Genomic DNA, 19278 nt, shown 5'->3' with positions numbered 1-19278 from the left:
GCAGAGGCGCCAGGAAACCAGGCCGCCTGTCCCTGAGGCTGGGGAGCTTGCTGCAGAGCCAGCTTGCGTAGCCAGTGCCCTCACCCGGCCCTGCTCAGGCACTTGTAGCTAATCATGACAGGAACAGATTTTGTTGCGTTCGCCTCTACACGTTAAGTGATTCATTTCTATGAAGACCACGTTCCTCATCGCCACTGCCAGGGATTCTTGACACGACACAGTTGGGGTTGTGGGCATAATTTCACTTCCTTGCTAAGCATGTATATGTGGTTATTGTTGGAAGGGTCCCCTGTGATTCATCCAAGTTCCCAGCTTTCAGATGAGCGACACGAGGCTCAGGCTCAGGAGCCAACTCAGCAGTGCCCCGAGAAAGCCACCGAAGCCCCAGGCCTTTCAGCGTCTCCCACGCCAAGAGGCCACTGGAAAACAAATTCCTCCACCTTCCGGGCGTGTGCACAGCTGTGCCAGGCACTGTGCGTGAACTGGTGCTAAATTTCATCCTGATGCTTTTAGGGAGGTGGTTTTAATCCTCATTTTTTTTTTTTCAGATGGGCAAATTGGAACTCAGAGAGGGCAAGTATACACCTGAAGTCACAAAGCATGTAGCTGGGAATTGGCATTCCTGTCTTACCCTTACTTACACCAGCCTTGGATCATTGTAGTCCATGGGTCCAGTCTTACCTACTGCCTGTTCAAATAAAAAGGCTATAAAAATGTAAAGCAGCCCTCCATGACCCATGACAATGTTATGCAACTGACATTTTAACATTTATGAAAAATACTTGAGTGGGACACAGTCACCTTCATGCATTGTTCTTTGTTCACCGTTGCCTTTGAGCTATGGTGGCAGACAGCATGGCCATGTGTTATTTAGCAACTGGTACATCGTTAGGAGATAGGCCATTGTGCGGACACCACAGTGCGGATTGCACCTTGGAGCTGCCTGGGCCTTGCATACCCCTCAGCTGTATGGCATAGCCTGCCATTGGATGACACCATGCTGAACCACGCAGGCAATTCTAGCACAGTGCTAAGTGTCTGCACCTCAGCACAGACACAGTACCGCCAAGGCACGGGCAATACGAGCTTTTCCTTCTCTGTTTTTTAAGTTTAGGTGTGGACCCTAGCTGACACTCTGAAGGAAAAAAAACATTCCCATCTGTTTCCTGCTGGGATATCTCCTGTGGGGCCTGGAAGGTAGGCAACCTTTCCCCAGCAGGGCACACTGGCTGACCTCTGCTCAAGGCGTCAGGGCTGGGGGTGGAAGGCTCTCCCCCTGCTGCCAAGCTGCACACTGTCCTGGGAGCTGTGTCCCACAGGGAGACAGCTTTGGGTATTTTTCCTTGTTTGCTCAACTGGGTGAAGTCTTTTTTTTTAAAGGTGAAAAGGTAGCAGTGCAGTGGCCATTTCCTCTCCTCCCAGGCTCTGGGAAGGCAGTGCCTGCTGACCTGCCCTAGAGAGAAACCATGGAAGGGGCACAGTCTGAGAAGAAGGTGAACCGGGGGTTCAGTGTCCATCTGGCACCATCCCCAGGTGCACTGTTTCCAGTGAGTGACCCTTCAGGGGCCACTGCTCTTTCTATTCTCCTTCTCATAGCCTGTGCTCTCTGCATGGCTGGCTGTGGCTATGGCTGTCTTCTCATGCAGCAGCTTTGCAGTAGCTATGCATTTGGGGCTCATCTGAGAGGGAGGAAGAAGAGGGTAGGATCTGGGCCAACCAGGTGGTTCCAGACACTTCCTTACACTAGATCTTTTCAGCCGGACTTTCTGTGCCCCAAAGCCCATAGTGCTTCCTGTGTCCCTGGTGAAGGAGGAATGGAACTTGGAAGAAAGGAAAGAAGGGTAGAAGAACAAAAACAGAAAGAATAGATAAAGGAAGGCCAGACATAATCAAAATGGATTTTTGAAAGCATCACGTTAAATGAAAGGAATCAAGCACAAAATGTCCCGGAGCAGCAACTCTACAGAGACAGAGGACTTCCCTCGAGTCAGAGGTTGCAGGAATGAGTTGGAATTGGGGGGTGACATCAAAAGGAAACAGGGGAGGGGATAGAAGTGCTCCCAGACTAACTGTGCACTTTAAAGGATGAATTGAAAGCATCTCAAACAACCGGGAGAAAATGGGGAAGGGAGAAGATGAAACGTAGATGGGAAGAGAAGGATGACAAAGGAAAGAAGCACATTTGCATCTCTGGCATATGCCACGGATGGTAAGGGCCTGTGCTTCTAGTCTCAAGGGCAGTCAGAGTTGTCACCTCAGACCGTCTGTCAAGCACCACCAACCTGTAAGTAGAGGAGCCATGACTCACACTGGGTCTATCTAACCTCTAGGCAGCCATCATCAGGGCATCAGGGAAGAGATGGAGACCTGTCCTATACAAGACGGCCATCAGGACCCCTGAGTCAGGGGGAGGGAGGGCAGCCACTGTCCTGTAGGGAGGGAGCTATTAAATGCCGAAACCAACGTACCAAAAAAAAAAAAAAAATCCAGGCTGTGTCAGAGGGTCAGATGATGGAAATAAACACATTTGGGCTCCTGAACCAGCCAACGAGTTTGGGCCTATGAAGAAAACTTTCCTTCTTAGCAAAACAACTCCTCTGGGGAAGTATGTCTGTTGGACACGAAGCTCTGGCATGTCCGTGATACTGAAGCCTCATCTCCAGAGAATAATCTTGAAACAGTAAGCAAAGCACCCTCCCCCACATTCCTGCAACCCCTCCCACATTCCCTTCCCCCTTTTCCACATCCCCTGTCCTTCCCCACTCCCCCCACTCTTCGCCCTCCACCCCCAGCATAGCAAGGTCATGCTGTGGTGAAGGGTCTATGGGCGGCTGTCCTGCCAAGAGACACTTTTTATGCTACTGTCATGCGCCTTCACTCTTCCAGGCCCATCCGTGATAGCTCGTGGGGGTGGGCAGGTCGAGGGAGACTTCCACCCAGGCCCTGGGTGCTGCTGGGAGATCTGTCCCTGACACCAAGGCTCGCAGGAGGGCCACTGTGACTCAATGTATAGGAAAAGGGAAGAAGCTCTCTCTGAGCTTTTTTAGGCTCCCAAACTTCCCTCTTGGAGGCTTGGTGTCCTGATGTTTACAGTGGGGTGATGTTAATCGCTCCTCAGAGTTCTCAGAGACCCAGGGCAAGAAATTCATTTGGACATTCACCAGCATGGCAGGCACAGCGCTGCCTGTCAGGGACCCAGCAGTGACAGGGGCAGGGCCTGACCCCTGGTATGGGGGAACAAACGTAACACAAGTTGGAGGTGCCAACTGTGTGCATGAGAGATTAGTGTGACTGTAGGCTCCAGGCATTCAGAGCCTTGGTGGCTGGGGAGACTGACTTTCATTCCAAAAGCAACAGAAGGGTTGGACCACAATCAAGTCACTTCGAGAAAAGGCCTGTGTGGCTTTAGAGGGAGGAAGGCAGACTCAGGGGCTAGAGGCCACTCTGGCTCCTTGGCAAGAGGAGGGTTGGAAGGTGAAGGAGGAGTTACCCAGCTAAGGCTCCAGTCCTACAGTCACCTAGCCTTTGCCAAGCCAGGGACAGAAACAAAGGGTCTCCACAGGAACGAGGAAGTGCACACCCAGGAGTGCTGATAGGCTAGGTGCCTGCGAATCTTTTCTCCAGAGATTACGGGAGCAAATGAGTGCAGGAATGAGGCCCAAATGGGCCAGCCTTCCCGCCTGCTCTGCAGTATAGATGGGTCACAGCCCTCTGACGCCTTGGCTTTCTCTTTTGGTATCTACAGGACTGAGTCTGAGGTGTCTGTCAAAGGCAGAGCCAAGTTCATTTGTTGGTGGAAGAGGCCAGGCTTGGAGGACAGACAGGCATAGATTGGAGTCTTAGTTCTACCACCTCTGAAACGGTGGTGGCCAAATGCCAGCCAGTTTGTCTCTGGGCAGCTGCTGGTTGATGGTCATGCTGTGAGCATTGCTGCTCTTTGAGACAGGGCCAGTGCTCTGCTCACAGCTATGTGCTGAGAGCACAGGCATCTAACAAGGTTTTGGTAGAAAGCTCACTTCTAGTGATGGACTTGGGATGGGACAGGTGAGGTGCCTCCCACAATGGGGCTGGAGAGGGGCAGACAGAGCCTCAAGCTAGAAAGGCAGGGCTTGGCTTGGCTAATTTCTCTCCTGAGGTGTCCACCTTATCTAGCTGTGCCCTGCCCCTCTGCACCTGGGAGAGCTGGGTCAGCCACCTTCAGGATTCTTGGTGGCGTTAAAAGCTTTGGGTGAGTTCTGTTCTTGCCCTCAGAGAAGGGAAGCTGGGAGCTGTCCTTACTGAGGAAGGCACAGGCCACACTGTCCAGGAATATCAGAGAGAAAACCAGTTACTGGCTGCTCTCAGCCTTCTGCAATTCTGAAGGAGTGTGTGGGTTCCCCGGACCCTCCCTTCTCGGCCAAGCACGTCTGCCCACTGTTCCCAGGAGCTGAAGACAGACCATAGTTGCACACTGTAGGATCGGAGCCCTGGTTCTATGCTGCAGCTGCTACGAGAAAGCTGGGCAGGCAGCACGCCTCAGCTGATACCCAGGGTGACACCCAGGGTGAAGATGTGCACATTCAGACCCTGCCAGGTGCCTGGGACCCAGAGAGCACGCAGCACTGGAGCTTCTAGGAACCTCCTACCTTGTGTGACTTGGGGAAAACCTTCCTGGACTCTTTTGGTTGTGGCATCCATGTCAGGTGGCTCACAGCTGTCTAAAACTCTAGTTCCAGGGGGATCCTTCTCTTAGCCTCTGTGGTTGGCAAATGAAGGGGGCCCAGCATAGCCTAGCCATTTCTGCAAGTGTGCAGTGAGTGACTGTTTCTTAAGGACTAGGGTTAACAGGCTGCTAAGGAGCTCACAGGGAAGGTCTATACCAAGCAATATACCCCCTAACCAAACAGCACCCATTCTTTCCTGTGCCATCTATAACCCTATGCCTTTATTTTTTTCTCCATAATGAATCAATCAGCTTTGTGGCTGCCTGAGTGAAAGAGATGGGATGATGCGATTGAGGAGAACATTTAATCCACCAGGCTGGGACAAGGCAGTCTCCAGGCTGGCTGGGAGGATGGGCTTGGGAGAAGGTCCAGAGGCTGGAAAAACAGGGGTGATGCTGTGGCCAGAGTTGAGGGACAGTAATGTTCTTTCCAGAGGGAGAGGGGAGAGGGGAAAGTGTGACATCTGAGGGAGGACGCTACACACCTGGGAGGGAGTGGCACCCATGAGGACAGAAGGGGTGAAGCCCAGGAATCTAATGATTCATTCTGCCCTCACAGCTGCCCTCCAGAACTCAGAATGAGCAAATGATTGAGTGAGTCCACTCCACTGACCAGCACTATGGGGCGGGGGTTGGAGGCCTAAGGCATGGTCCGTGGGAAGAGAAAGAAAAGCCACATTAATAGAGCAGCTGCCTTGTTCGTGCTTTCCAATGCCCTGTTCATGCTTAAGCAGGAGGAGGCTCTGCACACAGCAAGCGTCCCCAGTGCCTCGCACCCCGGGCAGGGCCATGGGTCCCTCAACACCCCGCAGTGGCTTTCCCCCAGGGAGTTTATTGAAATCTCAGTTTGAGTCTGTTTTTCTTCCTAGCTTGAGCACCTCTCGGAGTAAAACCTTGCTGTTGCTGTCCTTGCTGCTGTCACTGTCATGTGACCTGCCTCCCCAATGACTGCACTTTGCCTACCCAGTGTCCCGCAGGCTTTGTTATTGTTGTTGTTTCATTTTTTAGATAGCCTACAAGATTCTGTTTTTCTCTCTTCCCCACCTATGGATCAGTGCAGCTCTCTTCTTAACTACCTACAGGCCTACATCAAAGGAGTCCTCACAGCCTTCTGTCCATGCATCAAAGGGGTCCTCACAGCCTTCTGTCCGTGACTCAGATCTGCTAACCACAGCCTCCTTTCCAAAGCCCAGGTATATGACAGCCACTCCCCTAAGTCCCTGTGTCTGTCTTTCCTCAAGCTCTACACAGAAGATCCACACTTTTGGTTCTACTGAGGCCCCACCTTCTCACCGCTGCCATTTTTATTTCTTACTAACTTGAGCACTCCTCAAGGAAGAAGCAATTTGCACATGGCTTCTGAGTGCTCCCCTGAGGGGTATAACTGACCACCCACAACTCCTAGGTGGCAGAGTTGGAGTCTTATACTTAGGCCACCTGAGCAGAAGGGCAATTTAGTTAAAAAGAAGGACCTCTGAGCTTGGGAATCAGCAGCATTTGTCCAGGTCCCAGCTCAGTGGACCTTGATAAGACCTCAGTTACCTTTAATGTGGCCTTTAAAAAACGAAGGTAAACGTTCTACCTACGTGAGCCACTGGGAGGACGAGGGCTGATTTCTGTAAGATGCTCACAGGCTGGTCTCGGCACCATGCCCACCAAGGGAGGGATGTTTTCCCGCACCCCAGCCCACACACACGGTTACCTGGGTGGGATTCCCTGGGTGTGTGTGATTTCTGTCCGGCCCCACACCCGGAGCTTCAGCGGCTTCTCCTCCTGCCATCTGCCATCCCGACTTTGGCTCCTGGACAGCAGGGAGTTGTTCAACCTCAGGGAAGTTTTGTGGGCTTTGTGGCAGCGGAAGAGCTGCTGGTATGCCGTGCGGAAGTCTCTGTTGAGGGCAGCGTACAGGACGGGGTTCAGGGCAGAGTTAGCGTAGCCCAGCCACAGAACAATGCCTTCGACCACCTCGTTGATGGCATCATCCCCTCTCAGCCCGCGGTAGACGAATGTGGTGAAGTAGGGGAACCAGCAGGTGATGAAGGCTCCCATGACCGCAGCTAGTGTCACGGTGGCTTTGTGTTCTCGGATGGTGGCCGCCTTCCAGGAGCTGGTGAGATTGATCCTTTTGGCCTGCTCCCTGGCGATCTTAAAGATTCTGTAGTAGGTGACACACATGACAAGAAGAGGCAGGTAGAAGGTGACCAGCCCATCCACCAGCCCATACACCGCGTTGACCTGCACTTTGCACTTGAAGGTGTCATTGCCCCCTTGGGTCCCGTTTCTGCTGTTCCACCCCAGGTGAATAGACAGGAAAGATAGGGTGATGGAAATGACCCAAATGAAGACCAAAGAAATGGCAACGCGTACTGGGGTGACCAGCACAGGGTACCGCAGTGGGTCTGTGACAGCACAGTAGCGGTCCAAGCTGATCATGAAGAGGTTGAGGATGGAGGCCGTGCAGAGCATCACATCCAGGCTGGTGTAGATGTTGCAGAAGACCTGGCCGAAGCTCCAGTTGAAAGACAGCTGGTAAATGGCAGAGAAGGGCAGCACCAGGAGGCCAAGGAGCAGGTCAGTGGCTGCCAAGGACACAATGAAGCAATTGGTCAGGCTGCGGAGCCGACGATTCAAGCTGACAGCCAGGCAGACAACCACGTTGCCAGCAACAGTGATGAGGATGAGGATGGTGAGGATCACACTGATGGTGACTTTCAATACAATAGAGCCAAAGCAACAGGAATGAATCGTGCTGTTGGGATCCATTCTGGGGCCCTGCAACTTCTACACTCACTCCCTGGCCTTGAACACTTTCCTTCTAGCTCCAATCACCAGGCTTCAGTCTTCCAACCAACCCAAAGGAAAGCTGGGAGGGGTCTAGTGACTGGCCCAAAGCTGGTATAGGAATGGATCAAGCTGTTCCTTGTGAAGTACAGGACATGAGTAAGAATGAAGACAGGGCCTTAAAAGCTCACACTCCAGTCCTCAGCTGGTCTTCCAAGCCGGACTCCTTCCAAGTCTGTAGTATGTATCTACCTTCTAGGTTCCTCATGGAGATTGAGGCACTGGTGGATGTGTTTTGAGATGTCTTTAGTTTTGTATGCAAGGGATCATACACATAGGCTGTTATGTCCTTCTCCATGGCCGGTGTCTGCTCCCATTGATGGCTTAAGGTCGAGGACTATTGGCTACCCTCTCTGGGGTGGCAGGAGCTGAAAATGCAAAGATTGAGTGTTTAGAACTTCAGCATTAGACCAACAGGATGGCCTGTTCCAAGGCAAATCTTTCTAGACCCCCATCATCTGTTGAGAAACCAGGAGGCACGGGGACTCTTCTAGGGACCCTTCTTTAGAAAAGACCAAGATGGTCAAGGCACATGGTAGGATCTCGTAGGGTACCAGGACGTAGGGCTATATTATGAGGAAAAGAGTAAATGGAAGGTTGGGGTCAGGACAAGACTGTGTTCATTTGCTGCCTTCTGGTACCTGACCCCTCTGGTGGGCATTTGCCATCTGTTGATTAAATGATACATTTAATGAGCAGATAAAGAAAAGCAGTAAATTTACTCTAAGTGTGGGGTCACTGTAAACTGAGGGGCTGCCAACTTTTTTAGAGAAACAACCAGGCAGCCTGTATTTTTTTTCTTGACTCCTGCAGGGTAAGGTGTCTGCTGAACCAATGACTCTGCCACTGTAGCATAAAAGCAGTCACATAGGACCATGTGAAAAAGAATGCACGGACCGTGCTACAAACCGTCTTGACTCCCCTCAGGCCCCAGCGATTTCAAAGCGTTCTCACCCCATAAAAGCAGGCTAGACTTAGCTCGCCTTTTGTCACCTGCTGTCCGTGATGTCAGCTTTACCCTTGTTCAGCAGCCATGTCTACGTCTTATTGGTTTGTACTTAGCAGTGTACACATTTCCACTTCCGAGTCAGCTCACTCAGTTCCATGGCTGTAACAGGCCAGGATGTGGCTGGAAGTGCTTTCTCTCCCACTCTCTCACCTATAATCTCCTTTTCTTAATTTAAGTTTAAGTTTAAGTCTAATCAAGGAATGGGCATTAAGAGCAAGCCAAAGGAACTGGAACTTTGTTTACTAGTCAACTTTCCGCACTGTGACAAAATATCTATGGAAGACAAGAAAATAAAGTTTGTTTGGGCTTGTAGCTCCAGAGGTTGAGTCTGCAGTCTTTTGGCCCCTTGGCTTTGGGCTTGTGGCAGCAGAGTACATCATGGCAGGGAGTGGATGACAGAGGTCAGTTCATTTCATGGCAGCCAGGAAGCAAAGGGAGAGACATGAAGGGAAAGAGGCCCAGCACCTTCTGCAAGCCTTCGTTAGGCTTATCCTATTGACCTGACTTCCTCTCTAAAATTTCTAAAATGACCTGACCTACCCTCTAGAATTTCCACCACTTCTAGTAATGCTACAGGCTGGAGGCCAAACCTTTGACATACAGGCCTTTGGTAGCCCCTTTTTCAAACTGTAGCATTTCAGTGACTTTTCCCCCCTCCAATTTCCCCTCTTCATTTTTATTCTTCGCTCCCTCTTCACCTTCCTTCTTTTCTCCCTTCTTCCATCCTTCCCTCCTTTCCTCCTCCTTTTCCTCCTGCAAATACCACTTGATCAATAGTTGTACACACAATACCTGGACCAGATCTCCTCCACAAATCCCTTCTGGTGGTGACAGCCTAACATTTCCAGTTGACAAGAAATGAGGTCAGTCCTTATTTCATGGCTAGCCCCCTGTCCACAAGCCACTTCTGGTTTTTCTGAGAGCAGCCAGCAGGCTCTCTGGAGGACTGAAACTGTGCAAATCTAAATGACAGTGGAACCCTCTCAGAAGCAAGTGGCTCGCCAAGGGACATTGATTCTGCCTCTCTTGTGCTCTTTCCTGTAGCTGCTCTGCAATCTGAATACAGATGCCTCTCTGATCATAATGGCTGGGCTGGAGCTGGGGCCAGGCTTCCCCGGCACCCTCTGCTGTCCCAGCTGCCTCAGCCTCTTATCCCTGTGAGCCGAGCCTTTGGGTATCATTTCTAAAGGAGTTTTTCATTACATGAAGAGCCCAAACAACGTGGGTCTTACCACCACACTTAATTAACTTTGGAGGGGCAGCAAGAAGGGTAGACTTTTAAAACAGCTCCCTACTTCTGATAATAATTGTCTCTGCATTTTCTTGACAGCTGGCCTCAGGCATTTTGGCATCGGGCTGATATTCACGCTAATATTTGGAAGAGTCTTCAAATCTGAGTGAAACAGCTTTCAATATAACTAGGAATCTCCCTCACTCCTGTTTTTCTCCAGCAGTCATTTCTCTGAGTGCGCTGAGGATGCTGAGGACCTCTGGGTGCCAGGGATGCAAGGCCCACTTCATTACCTTTCTATTTAGCGCGAGGCTTCCCAGAGTTTTCTGCGAGCATTCTGAAGGCAGGTGAATGTGTGCTAATTCCATCCCACCTCATGCCCATGAGTAGAATGATCACCCTAAAGGACCATATCTACTTGTGGGCTAGCTTCCAGTGGCTCCTTTCGCCCAGAAGAACCCTCATGTCATCACAGTGGCTAATGCAAAGGACACTTGTTGGTATAATGTTCTTGTGGAATGTATACAATTTACCCTTGTTCGTTCAAATGCTGATTTATCTACCCCACTATCTGATTTCAATCTGGATATTGCATTATGATGCTTATTCTAGGCATTACCTGTCTCAAGTTTGTGTAAACATGCCACCATTTGTTCTCTATATTGTCAATTAAACATCCAGCCAGTGCTGAGCAATGGAGAGAATAGGGTGGGACACCCTGGTCTGGAGGGGAGGAGAAGGAAGCAAGTGGGAGGAGTTGAAGAGGAGAGATTGGCAGAAGGGGACTTGGAACTACCAGGAGAGATGAACCGGACCTAAGATATGACTAAAAGCAAGTATGATATGGAAAATCTGAATGGTAGGAAACTATGTGGGCTTGGAGGTTTAGGATGGAGTAATTATTGCCCAGCATTGTGCTCTAGGTTAATTAAGCAAATGCTAGTCTTTGTGTGGTGATTTGGGTAAACAGCTGGTTTAGGAATAACCACTGTTTAACTAAAAGATAAATCTATGATAAATATTAATAATCAACAGCAGACACTCTCTTAAACTTTTAACCTGCCAAGGTGCTTATCTGCTCACTGCAGTAAGCCCACACCCCAGCTGCATCCAGGCAGCATCAACTGAGCTGCCACATAGTTTAGCCCCCGACAGGAGGTGATATTTGATTTGAGGGGTGGCTTCCACAGATCCCCTGTCCCTCTGGGTGTAGATAGGCAGGACACATCTGTAGAGAGACACACTCTATAATCTCCTTTTCTTAATTTCTTTTGAAATTTCCAATTTCTATTGACTGTCTCTTTCTATCACTTAAGATTAAACCAAATTCTTTTACTTGTTCCCCAGCCTGAGGCAATGTGACCACAGCGGCATAGACAATGATATTTGTGTTGGCAGGCTTGTGAGTGGCAAGAACACGAGGACAACATGAGCTTCTGCCATGAAGAGGGTGATAGATCAGTAAATCATAGCAACTCTGCACCCTGTAACAGGCCTGGCCTGTGTGAAATCATAGGACCCTAAGAATAGCCCTAGGACCAAGAGAAACTGTCCAAGTGATGTCACTCCTCTGATAACTAGCAGCCCCTAAATTCAAACTCACTGCTACAGTTTGAAAAAGGGGCTACCAAAGGCCTGTATGTCAAAGGTTTGGCCTCCAGCCTGTAGCATTACTAGAAGTGGTGGAAATTCTAGAGGGTAGGTCAGGTCCTTTTAGAAATTTTAGAGAGGAAGTCAGGTCAATAGGATAAGCCTAACGAAGGCTTGCAGAAGGTGCTGGGCCTCTTTCCCTTCATGTCTCTCCCTTTGCTTCCTGGCTGCCATGAAATGAACTGACCTCTGTCATCCACTCCCTGCCATGATGTACTCTGCTGCCACAAGCCCAAAGCCAAGGGGCCAAAAGACTGCAGACTCAACCTCTGGAGCTACAAGCCCAAACAAACTTTATTTTCTTGTCTTCCATAGATATTTTGTCACAGTGCGGAAAGTTGACTAGTAAACAAAGTTCCAGTTCCTTTGGCTTGCTCTTAATGCCCATTCCTTGATTAGACTTAAACTGGTCTAGTCAATTGGATCTCAGAATTCATCCATCTGTCATCCACCTGAGAGGGTGTGTCATCCATCCACCCTCTCATCCATCCATCCATCCATCCATCCATCCATCCATCCACCCATCTACCCATCCATCCATCCACCCATCCATCCATCTACCCATCCATCTATCCATCCATCCATCCCACTCATCCACCCACCCATCATCCATCCATCCATCCATCCATCCATCCATCCATCCATCCATCCATCTACCCATACACCCATCCATCCATCTACCCATCCATCCATCCATCTACCCATCCATCCATCCATCCATCCACTCATCCACTCACCCATCATCAATCCATCCATCCGTCCATCCACCCACCCATCCACCCACTCACTTACACCCCCTCCATCCACTCATCCATTCATCCATTCACCCACTCATCCACACATCTATCATACATCCATCGATTCATTCATTTATCCATCTATCCACTCACACATCCATCCACCTACCCATTCATCCACCCATCCATCCACCCACCCACCCATGTATCCATCCACCTACCCATCCACCCACCCACCCATCCATCTATCCACCCACGTATCCACTCACCCATCCATCCATCCTTTCCATTGCCTATATAAAAAGATGTGTGTACAGTGTGGAGTGTGTGTATGTATATACTTTCATGTGGTTTCCCCACCTTAATGGTTATCTTTGCGTGCAGTGGGCCTGGTGACTGTGTCTGAATGGACAGGTAAGAATGTGTTTATTTTATACTGAGTATTCCCAAGCTGCTGTGTAAAGTTGAAAAAATAATACATGTGATATCTTGTTTATCTTTGGCACAGATTCAGGCAGTTTGACTCTTCCTCTCTGTACATGTGAGAAAGAGATGCTATTCCCTCAGCTACTTCCTTTCTCAGCTCACACGTTGCCCACAAATTCTTCAGTTGTACAGTTACACATTTCCTTTCAATAGCTCTTCATATTTGCCTTAACACATTTGAAAGAGGTGCTTCCTGAATTTACCCACGCAGAGCATGCTCAGCAGCACTCAGAGGCAGCCACAGCTGCCATTACATCCACCCAGCCATGCTGGGCTCTGTGTAAGGAACTGACCAGGGCTGCCAGGAATGGCCTGGTCAGTCCCCTTTGTTGTCTCTTACTATAGACTCTTGGCTGGGCATTCGAGACTCTTGGTGATCTGGTGCCATCTTCCATCTGGTGCCTCAGCTCCTGTCTGCTGAATGCCCATTGTGCCTCTCAGCATTCTGAGGGGCACAGGTGTGGTGGATTCACTTTCTCCTGGTTCTGAGAAGTTTCAGGGCCATTCTGAGTCTGAGCCTTTGCATGTGCTGTTCCTGCTGCCTGCATGCCCTCCATCCCTTTCTTGTCCTGGAGGTTTTCACTCTTCTTCCAAGCCCTGGCTTCCTGTTACCTCCCAGTCCTTGGAGGTAGTTTTCCCATCCTCCAGCCACCTCATTTCACCCTCTTGCCTTTGGCTAATGTTGTCTGTTCAGAGTTCTGAGTTTTCAGAGCCTTGTGAGAACTTTCCTCTTGGGGAGGGCTGGGGTGATTCACTGGCTGAACTGCCTCAGGAATTGAATTGGGGCAATGTCTGGAACACCATTTCATTTGGGGGGCAAATATACCCCAAGTGATACCCCAACTTTCACCTCACTTCTGCAATCTGAGGAGAAATGCCAGAGGGGACATGGACTAGAAAAACAGCTAAGCTGGGGACCAGGCTGGACCTGTTCTGCTGGATAAAGCTGGGTTCAGTAGCCTGGGCTGGACCCATACCACCAGGTGAAGCTGGGCGCAGTGCTTTGTTCTTGGTGGTGAATAGACTTTCCCCTTCTGTGCTTTCATCAACAGCATGGCCATGAGGGAAGCCATCCCTGGTGCAACCAGAGATGGGGCGGAGGCTCAGTTAAGGCTCAGTGGCGCATGTTTTCACCACATGCACCAGGAAAGGAAGGTGACACTCACTGGGCATCCTTCCTATGATGAGTGACCTGAGTCTCATTCTAGAAAAGCACTCTGGGAACTAGAGGCAGGCAGCGTGACAACAGGACTCTGACATCTGGCAGCTGTAGGTTCTACTTCCAAAGGTTTTCTCCTTAGAGTTTTCTGGCCTTAGGTGAGAAAAGTGCCCAGAATGACAGTACTTCCCTCTTCACTCGTTGGGTCTGAAAACGATGAGCATAAGGAAACTGAAACCCTTAAAGGGCATTTTGATTAGAACCCAACAGCCATGTTTCCTGAGCGCCTTCTGGGGGCAGACCCTGTGCTAGGGTCTTGGGACGGAGCAGCAAGCACAGCAGACAGTGAGCACGGGGTAGGGCGGGGGTGAAGTTCAGGAACTGTGTTAGGCTTGCTTATTTAATTGTGGTTGTACCAAGTTCTCTTCACGGAGAGGTGAGAGAGACATGGAAGATAGAAAAGAGGTAACAGTGAAAGTGGGGAGCAAGAAGATCCCACATGGAGAGGAAACCCCACAATGAAAGAGATGGTGTTCTTTAACCTTGGATGCATGGGAGAGAGAGGAAGGCAGCAACAGGACTCCTGGGCCTTGCTTCCCTGCCACCTATGGGGTCCCTGTGGGTCTGTGCGAGCAGGCACCTCTCCATCACCAGAGGTGATCAGACTCTGGGGCCACTAACTCCACAGGCAATCCTGCTTGTTTCAGTGTTCATGTGCCAGGGATGGAGAGGGCTAGACGCACCCCACAACCAACCCCTAAGAAGCACCATGAAACAGACTCAGGAAGCATGTAGCTACTGAAGTACCATGGCTTCCATTCTTTACGGAGAGACAGAGCCTCCCGGGCCTCAGAGCAGCCACCGCACTGGCAAGGTGACTTGGGGCTTAAAGGGTTGTGGCTGAAATGATAATGGCTTTCCCAGGAGGCTCTCTGTCCTCTTAGGGCTGTCAGGAAATGCTGACATGGAAGTCCATCTTGAGCTGGGACTTGGGACTTAGCTTCATGCAGAAGCCTGAAGCAAGAGCAAGAGACACAAACAAAAATGACATGGCAGATCCCAGTTCTCCAGGAACTCAGCACAGGCAAGGAGGGGCAGTAAGGGCTGAGAGTGGTAAGGACACTCGGGGAAACCGACCCTGAGGTGGGGACACTTCTGAGTGTGTGCGTGGGTGAGTGTGTATGTGAGAGCGTGTGTGAGTGTGTCAAGTGTGAGTGCCTATGCCAGAGTCTGTATGTGTGTGAATAGGAGGGTGAGTATGCACGCATGTGTGTGCTGAGTGTTATGTGAATTAGTGTGTGAGTCTGTGTGTAAGAGGGTATGAGAAGTACATATATGTGTATATGTGTGTGTGTGTTCTCATGTATGCATGCAGAACACAAACTTTGAGAAAGGCAGCATTTTCTTGAGTCTAGAAACACCCATTATCATCATCAGTCATCATCATAATCAGTAATCATTTACTCATTTATCCTGAGACGAGACTCGCCCTCTATTGTTCAGGATGTCTCTGGACAGATGGTTCACGCTATCCTCCGGCCCCAGCTTCTTAGTAGCTGGGGTTACAAGTGGGAGCCCCATTACAAGCTGCACACTCCACCCAGCAGTTGTGCATGTGTTAGCAGAGACTGGAAAGAACGTAAAAGTGCACACAGGTGGGGGAGCCACCAAGACTAGCTTAGAGCACCTGCACTGAGGAAGCTTCTAAGTCACGTGGGAGGCTTCCCATGCTTCCAGGGAGGAAATGGGTAGCCACATGAAGGCTGGAAGACTTCCTTTTCACTACTCTCTTTTGGGGACCTTTCCGGACTTTTCATTTTTCATGTCACCGCCTCAAAAACCACATGATTTGTCCTGTGGAAAAGGGAAGGGGCTGGGTATGCCGGGTAGAAGAGACAGCGACCAGAAAGGAAGCAGGTGACCAGGCCACGTTAAGGAGGATTGGAGGCAGAGCTGAAATGTGTTCTAGGTTACAGAGAGGGTGCTTCATAAACAGCCCACCACCTCCGCCCTTAGAAGCCCGGGCCCACTCTCCATCCCTCCATGAGGTTCATAGCCTGTGGTCATGTCTGTGACTACTCCACATTCCCAAAGGTTCCTCTTTTGTTACAGTAGAGATGACACTGCCTGCCTTGCCGCAAGCCTTCCCACTGACTGTCAGGAGGAAAATGCGACTGCGGGTGGGGGCTCAGACATTTTGACTGAGTTCTGAAGGCAGCAGTGTGTCCCAGACAGTTCAGCAAACAAGTTCAAGACCATCTGGGGAACGGATAACAGACACAAAACACCAGGTCTCCCTAAACAGCCAGTGAGGCTGGTCCATTTAGGAATCAGCTTAGAGGAGCGTGTCGACTTCACAGTTGGCCTGGGGCAGCACACTGCTTTACCTAATCTTTGCACAATTCTGTAAGGGGAGGGATTTTTATTCCCCCACTTTGCAAAGGCAGAGATCAAAGCTTACAAGCTGTGGTGCTTGCCCAGAGCCTTAAAACCAGGAAGAGGGAAAGTCAGGATTTGAGTCCAGATCTGTCTGCCTCCACAGTCCCTATTCTTAGCAACTCTGCATTTAGCTTTTTCAGCAGACAAAGGCCGCTTGGCCTGGCTGCCTGTGTTTGCAGCTCAGGCTTCTTCCTCCCTGAAAATCACGGCCACAGGAGTCTTTCATTTTTTCGGTGGTGAGATCGGTATCTGCTTCGTCATGCCCAGTGGGTGGGACATTCGGTCATAGCCTTCGCAGCAGGAAGACATCTGGTGAAGGCTGTGGGAAGGCCTAGCTCCACAGAGGCTTTCATTCCACCCTCTCGTTTCTTCTGGCCACAGGGTCCTAAAGCCAGGGCTGGCTTGTCTTCATGCCACCTTGCTCCGAGCATTGCGGCACCCTCCTACCCCCAACCCACACACAGCAGGGTGAAAGGTGAGCATATCCGAATCTGTTATCTGGGGCAAAGGTCTGTACCTGCTGCCCAGGGCCCAGGTAGACAAGAGCCTTGCTGCCTCTTAGCCAGGTTCCCATCACCCCAGAGCCGGGCGATGGGTTCTGTGTGGTCTCTCTAGCATGATGGATGGATCATAGAGAGAGAAGGTGCCTTTGGCAGCGGCCATTCCCATGTACCGGTCACCTACCACAGTACCTCAGGCCACGCCCACACAGGCGGTAGCCCACCTGCAGCAAGAATGGCGTTGTCACATGACAGGCAGAGAAGCTGAGGCTCGGAGAAGGCGAGCCGCTCGTCTAAAGCCGCAGAGTGGTGACGAGACCTGCTGGGCTCTGAACATGGCTTAGGTCAGAGTCAGGGAGCAAGCACGGCCTTCCCACGTCGTCCAGCACCCAAGCAGCCCAGCTGTCAGTGACATCTGCTTGGTATCTGACGGAAGGGCATGGAGGTGGCCAAGCCACACCAGGGGACAAGGCCCCTTAGTTTTTTGTTTTTCATTTGTCTGAGGAAGCCGTTACTCCTGTTTAACTTTTTTTCCCCGTTGGGCTGAAATTCATGTAGGTCAGTGTTTTAGAGCACAGGCCGGCAGCTCTAGGGACCTTTATCACACTGCACAACTGCCCAGAGCACACCAGCCTGGAAGGAGTGCCTACGCTTGTTGGTCCTCTCCTCCAGGCCCAGGTGGCTACGGGCCTACTTTCCGTCTATAGACTTGTCTGTCTGTCTGAAAGCAGGAAGTGGGTCCCTGAGTCTTTTTTTATCCTGCTCTTGCCCAGCTTTCAAACACCTTGTTGTTCAGAGAACTGCTCAATGAGACATTTCATTGCTAATCTCCGCCCTTCCTTCATTACCAGTGCTCAGCCACAGGCCAGCCCCATGTGTCCCTCCTCCACATCCTCTCCTCTCTCTCAGCTTTGCTGCTGCCACTAACTCCATGTCACTCTGCAGGTGCAGCCCAGGTATTCGTTCTGAAGAGAGGCCCACTTGTTCCCCCATCCTGTCCCCAATGTCACAGCCACCCCACCTCACCCTTTGCACAACATGCTTTTCACTGCTTATTTATTTATTTATTTATTTAGTTATTTATTTATTTATTTATTTTTTTGAGACAGAATCTCATGGCCAGGCTGACCTTGGACTCACTATGTAGGGGAGAATGACCTTGAATTCTTGATTCTCCTGCCTCAGCCTCTTGCCCATACTAGCAAGGCTTATTTCCCTACTTGTTATCACTCCCATTTGGAATGTGAGCTCCTTCAAATTTAAGATCTAAGAGTCCCTTTATTGCTCCCTGACAGGCAATAGGAGATCAACGGCTGTTAGCTGGGGTGGCCAAATACATGTTGAGTGACTGTCATCACAGAGCAAGGCCCCATTTATCAGGCACTCGTCAGTGTCGGGCCACATTCTAGCTCCTTTTACACATGCCCTCACATTTATTCTCCCCTGCAGCTCTGTAGCTTCTGCTCCTGTCTGTTTTATAGATTAGGAATCGAAGTGTTTGGTCAAAGTGTGCCATGAGCAGGGGTTGGCATGCAGGCGTGGGGAAGGATCGTATCGACAGGGGCTAAGAGGGAACGCAGCCAAGGCAAACTTCTGCCCTGGTTCTCAAGGAAGCAGAGCTGAGGACTCCCTGCCCTGTCAGAGGAGCCCAAATCCCCACCACCCTGGGACAAAAGCCTCAGGGCAGGAGCTGGCGTGAGGAGAGTCACCTACTGCAGCTCTGGCTTCCCAGCCTAGGTTGTGGCGTGGCTATGACTGGCTGGGTCACAGTCAACAAGTTCATGCCCTCAGTTTCTTTGGCAGAAAGATGAGGATCAGGCTTAGAACATCTTGACTTTCCCCCAACTACATATGCATGAAGAGAAGGAAGGAAGGAAGGAAGCAGTTATATGTCTTCCAAGTAACAAAACAGAAGAGCTGAGTAAAATTCCAACACAGCTTCCCCTAGCATTTGTGAGGCCCCTTTATAACACCCCCAAGAGACAGCCATCTTGTGTCTCCTTATACACTTCCACACACAGAGAGCTTTCTTACAAAACTTTTTCCAACCAGTCGTTTGGAGACATGTCCAGGGTCTTGTGCACTCTCTGTTGGAAGCCATATTCCCCAGGAAGGGGGGAGCATTGCAATTTATGCACACTGCACAGAAAGGGAGATTCGGGATTCGGATGTGACTAGATGGTTAATGCTATGCGTGTCATTGTCCAGTTACAAGCTGTCACTTGAAGTTTCTGTTTTTCCCTCTCTTAGTTTTGATCTGGAACTTGTATGTGTGTATGTGAGTTTGCAAACATCTTTGTTGGTCCACAAAAGGCTCCAAGTCCTCCTTTACAGACAGCTCTACAGAGTCCTGGGGTCTTTCAGGCCTTCAGCCTTCAGGTCTGCCGGATGGATGCATCACTCTCATCTCCACCATCACCGTCCTCATCTCAGCCATCTGTGCCTCCCTAATCACTATCACCGTCACCTCCACCACCCTATACCCAGGGGCCAGGTCTGTCCTTGCACTTGGCTCTTTGCCCAA

At 50.4% G+C, this 19278-nt stretch overlaps 1 protein-coding gene across 9 annotated transcripts in view; it reads right to left on the bottom strand.

Annotated features, from left to right (window-relative positions):
- The window catches only part of Hrh2 (histamine receptor H2), a 43130-nt gene that overhangs the window by 10553 nt on the left and 13299 nt on the right, over nt 1–19278 (bottom strand). For all 9 annotated transcript variants that reach the window (XR_002476753.2, XR_009587773.1, XR_009587774.1 and 6 more), the window contains exon 2: nt 6405–7911. Coding sequence is in view for 2 of the 9 variants with exons in the window: in XM_060373084.1 (XP_060229067.1) it covers nt 6405–7465 (1061 nt within the window). In the remaining 7 variants the exon portion in view is untranslated. The remainder of the gene's footprint in view (nt 1–6404; nt 7912–19278) is intronic.

The sequence above is a fragment of the Meriones unguiculatus genome, chromosome 19, assembly GCF_030254825.1.
Source record: "Meriones unguiculatus strain TT.TT164.6M chromosome 19, Bangor_MerUng_6.1, whole genome shotgun sequence".
NCBI classification, from domain to species: domain Eukaryota; kingdom Metazoa; phylum Chordata; class Mammalia; order Rodentia; family Muridae; genus Meriones; species Meriones unguiculatus.
This window is presented reverse-complemented; position numbering and strand designations above follow the sequence as displayed.